This window comes from Rutidosis leptorrhynchoides, chromosome 5 (assembly GCF_046630445.1).
Source record: "Rutidosis leptorrhynchoides isolate AG116_Rl617_1_P2 chromosome 5, CSIRO_AGI_Rlap_v1, whole genome shotgun sequence".
Taxonomy (NCBI): domain Eukaryota; kingdom Viridiplantae; phylum Streptophyta; class Magnoliopsida; order Asterales; family Asteraceae; genus Rutidosis; species Rutidosis leptorrhynchoides.
The window spans coordinates 385704706-385715080 of record NC_092337.1 but is presented as its reverse complement, the minus strand read 5'-3'; the positions used below and the strand labels follow the sequence as shown (position 1 = coordinate 385715080).

The 10375-nt window shown below is 30.3% G+C and overlaps 1 protein-coding gene across 1 annotated transcript; it reads left to right on the top strand.

Annotated features, from left to right (window-relative positions):
* Window positions 1-4339: 4339 nt before the first annotated feature.
* LOC139847471 (glucose-6-phosphate 1-dehydrogenase, cytoplasmic isoform) lies at window positions 4340-10165 on the top strand. The gene is made up of 15 exons (XM_071837140.1): window positions 4340-4483; window positions 4695-4980; window positions 5192-5258; window positions 5860-6046; window positions 6146-6303; window positions 6399-6467; window positions 6595-6653; window positions 6848-6884; window positions 7791-7862; window positions 7951-8098; window positions 8457-8552; window positions 8666-8736; window positions 9061-9176; window positions 9318-9363; window positions 9761-10165. The coding sequence occupies exons 2-15, from the start codon at window positions 4721-4723 to the stop codon at window positions 9926-9928; spliced, it is 1554 nt and encodes a 517-aa protein (XP_071693241.1). The 5' UTR covers window positions 4340-4483; window positions 4695-4720; the 3' UTR covers window positions 9929-10165.
* The last annotated feature ends 210 nt before the right edge of the window (window positions 10166-10375 follow it).

Here is a 10375-nt window from a genome sequence, read left to right as displayed (position 1 = left end):
TTTTTTAATTCAACACCACCCTTTATAATACTTAACTTTCTAGCTTTTATAAATTTACCACACGATTAAATATCTAAAAGACAAGGCCAAAATGAATAGTGAAGTTTCTAGGCCTCACAAAAGCACACCAAACTTTTTGTTTCTTTTTTTAATTCAACACCACCCTTTATAATACTTAACTTTCTAGCTTTTATAAATTTACCACACACTTTTCACATTTTATAACTTGACCATTAAACTTCTCATCTATTATAAATCGACCCCACCATTTTTACTCCTCCATAACTATTCATTATTATTATTATTATTATTATTATTATTATTATTATTATTATTAAATCAATCACATAATTTTTCACTTTATTATTGTTTAATTTGTTTAATTTTTTTTCCTTATTATAAATTACCTACGTAACTCATTTTTTAATAACTGTTCTATTATTATTATACATACATACATATATGTATATGTATATATATATATATATATATATATATATATATATATATATATATATATATATATATATATATATATATATATATATATATATATATATATATATATATATATATATATATATATATATATATATATATATATAGGGGCAGGATCAATGGGGAAGTAACCAATCGGAGGGAAGCGGGGGGAAGCAAAATTTTATTTTTTTTCATTTTTTTTTGAATTTTTTTTTCCGGCATCAAGATCACACGAAAACATGAACATTTAGAAGAGACACTTCGTGATGAATGTTATTATTTAGGCGGGAAAACGATCGACAAAAATAACATTCAAGATAATATTGTTCGTGAAGAATATGAACGCTTTTTTTTCTTCTTCATGTTTTGTGAAGTAAAATTTAGCCCGATTTAGAGTTTAGGGTTTAGGGTTTAGGGTTTGGTGTTTTGGATTTATGGAACCTTAAACCCTAAACCGTTCGTGTTAAAAACTCAATCTAAATCCTAAATCTAAACCCTAAATCTAAACCCTAAACCCTAAATTTCTAAACCCTAATATCTAAACCCTATAAACCCTAATATCTAAACCCTAATATCTAAACCCCAATAGCTAAAACCTCAAAATACGCTCGAAAAACACGATAATTGTTATATATTACTTCTTCGAGCGTTTTCCCGCCAAAATAAAAACATTTATCACAAAGTGTCTCTACTAAATGTTCATATTTTCATCTCATCTATAATGTTCGTGAACAAAGTTTTTTCAAAAAACAAAAAAAAAAAAGTTTTTGCTTCCCCCGCTTCCCCCCGAATGGTTACTTCCCTCTTGATCCTACCACTATATATATATATATATATATATATATATATATATATATATATATATATATATATATATATATATTATATAAACAATTTTTCTTATTTTATTAAATAGCTTGTACCAATCGTTGACGTACGTCTCACTTTATTGATTGAGCATTTGAGTCTTTTCTCTCGACAAGAGGAAAAGTAAAATAAAAAATGATGAATAATTACTTTCATGATTATTAAAAATCAATCACGTAACTATTTTTGGTCCTTCCTCGATAAAACGAAAAAAATGATAAATAATTACTTTTTCAATATTTAGCTATGTAATTAATGTTAATCAAGGGTGAAGAACCGGCGCAAAGTCAGATCGCCCAACTAATTTTAACTATGTAGTAGTGGCAACAAAATGATAGTTCACCACTTTACGTCCAATTTAAGGATCAAATTATATTATAGCATAGCAAGCATATTATATCTTAATCATAATTTGGTCATATAGAACATATAATATATTATTCCTTTCTGTATGCAATTATTGACATCAATCTTTTTCAAACTTAGTAAGGAAACTTAGTAAGGAAAATTGAGTTATAATTGTTTCTCATATTCAAAAGAAACCAAGGTAGCTCATGATCAAAAAGTGTATATGTCACATGGACTTAGTTAGATTATGTGATAAAGACTATTTGACTTAAGGTTAGAGTGGAATTGTCTCAATTATCGTTGTGTTGTTCGTAATTAGTTTTACACCCATTTACATGCTTCTACTGAGTGATTGTCATAAGTGGTCTTGTGTAGTGTCGATTTGGATGACAAGTCGATTCTTAGATTGTTAAATTGTTGCCATATCTTTTGAATTTTTTCGAGGTCGGTGTATTGAATCGAGTTGTAAGGTCTTTTAAGAATATAAATGTTGGTCGTGAGTTATATGATTTTAGTTTTATTTACAAAAATCTTTGCCTTTCAGAAAAAAATATTACTCCCTTCGTACCAATTTAATTGTCTCCGGAAAAAAAACAAACATTTTAAAAAATGTCATCATACACTGTAATTTTTTTAACTTTACATTTTTACCTTCAGTTTATTAAGTTGAATTTTCAATTTAATTTTCTCTAGATAAAAAACACACATTTTAAAAAATGTCATTATTACATTGTATTTTTTTTTTTTTTTTTTTTTAACTTTCAATCAATTAATTAGAATGGAGGAAAAGGAATTTAAACCTTGTTTGTGAATATGTTTCTAAATCTGTCAACAAAGAAACTTGAATGGTTAAGTTCTTTAAAGCAATACATAAGTGTCATATTTCAAGAAATATCTTGAAGTACATTGTTTGATATTTATTGAAGTATGACACTTATGTACTCGTTTAAAGGTTTTAACCTTTCAAGTCTCTTTGTTACAGATTTAGAAACATATAGCTTCCATTCACAAACAAGGTTCAAATCCCTTTTCCTCCATGTCTTCTTTTTGTCATCAACATCTATAACCTTTTTACCCTTGCTTTGTTGTGAACATTCTCCTTTAGCTACAACTTCTTCTTCATCACATTTGACAACCAACTTGTAATCTGTTGCCCTCATTTTTGATAAATACAAGCTACCTTTTAGTTTCCACTACATGCATTCTCACTAACTTTTTAACTTCGTCTTTGGCACCAAACTCTTGCCCAAGATAAAAATAAGTATTGCAAATATCTTCATTATCTTTCACCTGTTGTCTTGCATCATTAATCTTTTTTTTTTCTTTTTTTTTTCATCAGCATTTCCACCCTCATGATCACTGTCAAACTCATCATTGTTCAACTGATCAACAATGACAATGGATTTATCAGTTGAGTCAGCTTCTGGAACTTTTGACTAGCATTACCCATGAACTCAACATCCTTATCTATTGAAAAATGAAAGTCAAACATGTCTATTGCAACATCTTCAAACCTATTATCTTCATCAATTATGTATTTCTCATCATCACTATTAGCTTCATCACTATAATCTCATTCAATATTTAACAATACTATGTTTATTTTCAGTTTTTTCCACCCCTTTATTAAGTAGTTCTTTATCAAAATGATCAACCAAGCTAAGATTTTGTGTTGCACTGACTAGATCCAATTACATCAACAAAATGCTCAAACATGCTAATTTCCTTTTGAGTAACAACACAACTCCTTAATACATTTACATCTTCATCATTGACAAAAATATGTAATTCATTGTCCATATGAGATTCAGGCAACAGAAATTACATATTCACCTTCTTAGACAAATCATATCCAAACCACTCTAATTTTTCTTCTTGGCTCTTCACATTGAAGTCAAAACTATCAACACCATCAAACAAGGTTACCTTACCATTCAAATACACTATGTTAGGTGGTTTACTCAAGACCACCATCATATGTAACTTTAAAGTAAACTTTGATTGATTATCAACTGCATCATAATAAATCATAGAAAAAACTAATGAGAATTATGTTTTAACAGATATACTAGAATGAATAAACATACCATATGATTCCATCAATTTTTCGATACCATAGTCGGTTATGATATAATAGAATGAATCAATCGACATCTAACTTGTGTTTGATTGTATCTTCTATCTATGTATTAAGTTACACGCGTGTATAGAAGGCCCTAGGGTTTATGTTCGATGTAACAGTTGTATCTGGCAAAGGAATGACAAACGACAGTTTAAATCATACATGCTAATAGTGATCGGATGATTTTGCCCTCACGTGACATGCATGGACATCAGCTTAACGGACGCTAAACTAATAGAACTTAGCCTGAATGTCATCTGTGAAAAAATTGATAGATGAATGTCAACATAAGAGACAAACGGTGCAAATTTTTTATTTTTTATATAATATTACTGGGTACTTTTTTTTTTATCTGCAAGAAGGAATTACCCTACTAGAGAACAGTTAGTTCCGGGGAAAAAATAATTTTTGAAAAACAGCGAGATATACGTGTCACGTCAACGTCGACGGCGGCTGACGTACGGTCAATATACGACCAAACCTTATTACCATATTCAACAAACCCCCAACCCCCACCCCATAGATATATACATACACACACACATACTCTCGTAGTTGGTCTAATAACTAAACACTTCACCAAACATCCTTCAAAATTTTCGATTCAATCAATCATTTATTCAATTTTGTGATTCTTAGTTTATATCGCTCTCTATTCAGAATCAGGTAACTCAATTATATAATTATATTACTAATTACTAATATTCTTTGATTTCAATCTGTTCTTTAGCTCCTTTATACTTTACCTAGGGTTTGATCTAAGTATATCTTTCAATTTCACCTTATATCTGTTTATATATCTGTATGTATGTTTGTTATGAATAGATTCATTTAGTTATGTTGATATTCAGGTGTATTAATTTTTATTTATATATAGATAAAATAAAAAGGTGGTTTACAGAGATGGGATCATCAAGTCAATGGTCTGTTGAACATAGAGCACCAATTAGGTCTGAATCTGTATTGAATACTGAGTATGTGCCCGAAACCGGTTGTCTTTCGATAATTGTACTTGGTGCTTCTGGTGACCTTGCTAAGAAAAAGACTTTTCCTGCTCTGTTTCATTTGTATCGTCAAGGTTTCATTCAGTCGCAAGATGTTCATATTTTTGGTTATGCTAGATCCAAAATTTCAGATGATGATTTGCGCACTCGCATTCGTGGGTGAGATTTTAGTTTCTGTTAACATATTTTGATCTTTCAAGCTTGATTAAATTATTGCAATTTGATGTATGCTCATGTTATCCGTTATAATGTTTTATTATCTTGTTCGACATATATAAATTTGATAATGATAATTTTTTTAGATTTATTATTTATTATATTGTAATTTGTGAGGTAAAATTTCGGTGTGCTCAATTATTTGTTACTTCAGGTATCTTACACCGTGCAAAGGGTGTGAGGACACACATGAGGAAGATGTAAACCAGTTTTTGCTATTGGTAAGTATTAGGTGAAACTTTATTTTTCTTTTTACACATTAATTAAATTCGAGCTTGGATCATGACATATTTTTGCCAAAGTAATAATTTGTTTCAAAAAATTTGAATTCATTTTTTTTTTTTTTTTAATTTTATTAAGATTATTAAGATTAAGATTGTGTATTGATGGCTTTTACAGAAAAAGTGGAATTAGTATGTGTGAAACATGATGGAAAAGGCAACAGTTTGATTATCTTTAATTGTTAATTACAAGAAAAATTTACCAATTACCAATCATCTTTAAAATCACAAAGAAACAAAAAAAACAGATATAAACATTGATAAAAATCCCAAAAAAGTATCATATTTTTAATGCCTATTGGATTGTAGCTTATTTTTCATAAGCATATTCGCTACATTTGAGTGTTTGGGTTATCTTATTCAATTTGACAGTAAAATGACCAAAAGCGGTAATCATATTTTAAGAAATACAGAAAAGAATAAAGTTAAAATATAAGTATTATTGTAAATTTGACAATAAACGCTAAATGATATTCTTCGTTATGGTTTACGACTTTTCAATGGTCGCTTGCAACATACTTACATGTGATTGCTTGTATAGATAAAGTACGTATCGGGTGCTTACGATACCGAGGAAGGATTTCGGTCATTGGATCGGGCAATATCCGAGTACGAATTGTCAAAAAACACAACCGAAGGATCATCCCGAAGGCTTTTTTACCTTGCTCTTCCTCCATCTGTATATCCGTCTGTCTGCAAAATGATAAAGAGTTACTGCATGAATAAATGTATGCAGTTTTTACTCACATTTTTAAACTCCATGCCTACTTTTTAATTAATGGATTTATTTATTATTTATTAAAATTGGATGGTTATATTGTTTGTAGCTGATCTTGGTGGTTGGACTCGAATTGTTGTCGAGAAGCCTTTTGGTAGGGACTTGGAATCTGCTGAAGAACTCAGTTCTCAAATTGGTGAATTGTTTGAAGAACCGCAAATTTACCGTATCGATCATTATTTGGGAAAAGAGTTGGTGCAAAACTTGGTAATTATAATATTATAACTACCTATATTTTTCTTTTTAAACTTCTTAAGTATTGTTTTATACGTTCCCCCTAAACTTGTAAGTTCAATTTGTAGATGGTACTTCGTTTTGCAAATCGTTTCTTCTTACCACTATGGAACCGTGACAACATCTCGAATATACAGGTGAACGTGAATTTTTCAAATGATATAATATTTCTTAGTTGTTTTGAATAGATAAATTATGCTGTTTACTTGCTATGACATTTGATAATGTACCTGTTAATCCGTATAAATTCATTTTTTTATTCAGATTGTGTTCAGAGAGGATTTTGGAACTGATGGCCGTGGAGGATATTTCGATCAATATGGGTACCTTGATTTTTATGTTATTTTTTGGCGAAAAAACAGGAGTTAAATTAAAATAGATCTAGACGACCTAAAAGAGTTACAATATCTAAAAGTGTTAAATTGAAATATATTTCCATTAAATTAATATGTCTTAATTAGTTGTGCACTCTGATTCTAATAAATCGTATCGACTTCTTTGTTGTCTTGTTTGGCAGAATAATTAGAGACATCATTCAGAATCATCTTTTACAGGTAAGAGAAAATTAATTGATGTTGCAATCAATCTTGATTTCTTTACTATGATTTTCCATATATATATATATATTTTATTGTCGTTTCATATGCTGAAGTTTTCATTCGTTTTGTTGGCTAGGGGCACTATTGTAATTTTCTGTTAAACTATAATTGTGTGTATATAATATTATAAAATATATTTTTTGACAAACAAAGTCAATAATGTTGGTTGCTAACCTAGCAGTTGGAGCATATATAGGGGGTGTGATAGTGTCTACAAGTTGAATTCTCAGCACTATCTAGTTCTTGTAATTATTTTTAAGATATGACAAGCTAATAAATATAATTAGTATCATTTCTACTTCTATTATATTTCTAGTATGATTAGTATTGTTATTGTTATTATTATTGAGTATTAACACTTCACCATTCGGATTTTTCTAACAACAACCTTTAGGGTTGTCATTAACACACTAGAAAGTGTTGTACATGGCAGTTAATTATTACTTTTTGGTGACGGTTATTCACATGTATAGCACTTTTAAACGTGTTAACGACAGCCGTAAGGGATATTGTTAGAAAATTCTTATCATTATCTATTATCTATACTATACTAATAATAACACAAAAGACAATTTGATTATCATCAATGTTATTTATTGTTTTAAAGTTACTTCGACACTATTGATGTATTTACTAATTTTACTTCAAACATTTGTGTCTAAACTTCAGAGATGATTTTCAACAATTTTAGTTCCGACTTTTGATGATCTATGTCATGTTATGTTAATTTACAACAATTGAAATGCTTCTCGTTTTCCATGTATAATAGTAATAATAATAACAATTGTTGTTTTATGTATTATAAAGTTAAATGGGTTAGCCTAGTTAATATTCATCTGTAACAAATTTGTTGCCATGTAGGTGCTTTGCCTAGTTGCTATGGAAAAGCCCGTTTCTTTGAAGCCAGAGCATGTTCGAGATGAGAAAGTAAAGGTATATAATTTGTTAATCATCATTTGGTTTTTATTTTACTTCTTTATATATATTAAATGATTAAAGGATGAGCTTATTATATTTCTAGGTTCTCCAATCTGTTGTTCCGATTGAGGACAATGAAGTTGTGCTCGGACAGTATGACGGTTATACCGAAGATCCGACGGTTCCCGACAACTCAAACACTCCCACCTTTGCAACTATGATTCTCAGGATTCACAATGAAAGATGGGAAGGTATAACTAGTGGTGGCAAGATGGGCGGGTTGGATAGGTTGGTTAATGGGTCAAAACGGGTAACTTTAGTACATGCTGAAATTTGTTGGACCTGCAGCCACTTTTTCTATATATTTTTATATAGTCATCAATGAAAATATGATTACACAAAACTGATATCATTTTTAACATAACTAGAAGTGTTGAACAAGGCGATTTAGGAGGTTCAGTAGATTAAACATAGATACACTTTGGAAGTTTTTTGGTACAGTTGACCAGTTCCTTCATTAATATATAGTCAAAGAAAACATGATTACACAAATATATTATTTCATATGTTAATATAATGACACTGGTGAGTTATTTGTGACTTGTGTAGGTGTTCCTTTCATTATCAAGGCAGGGAAGGCATTAAACTCTAGAAAGGCAGAAATTCGCGTGCAATTTAAGGATGTTCCTGGCGACATATATAGATGTATGTTATTCATGGCTTATTATTATTATAATATATATAGAACTATTTAATATTTAGCTAGGGATATTAGAAAATTTCAATTAATCAGGACCTGTATGTATGTATTCCTTCAGGTAAAAAGCAAGGCAGAAATGAGTTTGTAATTAGACTGCAACCTTCAGAGGCCATGTACATGAAGCTAACAGTAAGTATTTATCATCTTCTCGGTTACTTTTTTAATGATCTCACTTATATTAACACCATTATCTTTTTGTCTAATAACGTTACCTTATCTCGATTTAGATTTCATAACCATAGTTAACATGTAGTTTTAGAATTCATAAAGAAATTAGATGGAAAGTGAAATATTTTCTTGTATCTGTGTGTTTGTAATATATCCATGGAATATAGGTAGTGGTAGTTGATAAATTTGAGTCCCTAATTTTGAAACAGACATAAATAGTTTTAGAAATTGTATTATGTTTATCAAAGTTTTGTGTTGTACCGTAACTGATTGCTGCTGATTTAGGTCAAGGAACCTGGGCTTGAGATGAACACTGTTCAGAGTGAATTAGACTTGTCATATGGCCAGCGCTATCAACAAACCGTCATTCCCGAAGCCTATGAACGTCTAATTCTTGACACGTAACTACTTTTCCTCCATATATATATATATATATATATATATATATATATATATATATATATATATATATATATATATATATATATATATAAAATCACTTATCTCTGAAAGTTTAACAAGTTGGGTATATTGATTTGCAGAATAAGGGGAGACCAACAGCATTTTGTTCGCAGAGATGAGCTGAAGGTATGTATGCATAAACTAATCGAGTTATGTTTATAAAAAGTTAAAAGTGGCAATTTCTGCTTACAAATATGTCAACTCAGGTTATTGACAGTTTAAAAGGAAATGGGTCAAATCGCCAAATGGGTTGCATTGGTTGAAAGTTATACATAGTGTATCTAAAGCCATAAAGAACCTCCTTGACCATTTCATTAAAGATATTGAATCATCATCAGAACAATATGATGTCATTATTATATTCAACGCGGTAATTGTAAAGTACAAGTTTGTACAAACTGTATCTTGGGTCCACCCAACCTGTATTTTGACCTGTTACCCAACTCGCCAATCTTCCGCTTATAATTTGAATTCTGAATCTTGATCCATATTTTTTACAATATTTATATGTTTGAATGAGCAGGCGGCTTGGGAGATTTTCACGCCTCTTTTGCACAGAATCGATAGAGGTGAAATGAAACCTCTTCCGTACAAACCTGGTAGCCGAGGCCCTGAGGAAGCAGACAAGTTGGCCGAGAAAGTTGGTTTCGTTCAAACGCACGGCTACATATGGATACCTCCTACTTTGTAGAGTCTCAGGAAAATAACTCACGCGAGGCCTCTATATGAGTGTTATTTTGTGAAATAAGAATGTCAAGATGTTCACAATGTTTACAATGTTATGTGTATGTAGCCTTTGTGATTTTCTTATCGGATGGGCCTGGGCCAGGTTCGGGAATATGTGTACGCGTTGGTTTGTACCATCAACTACAGGAGGTTATATAGACCCATAATTTGATGCCAATAAAATTCTAAAATTGATCAACAAAGTTCGATATGTTCTTGTTAGCTATTTGCAGTAGTTTATGTCAACTGTATATGCATCCATGTCTATAATTTTTATTAGGGTGAGAATTGGATTTAGTAGATTCATTGGTTTGTGGGTTCAATTCTTGTTAATTAGCACCACTTTTGTAAAAAAAAATCCGATTACTCTATTAATCCCCAATTACTCTTTTTTAGAGTAGTCCGTTCCGAT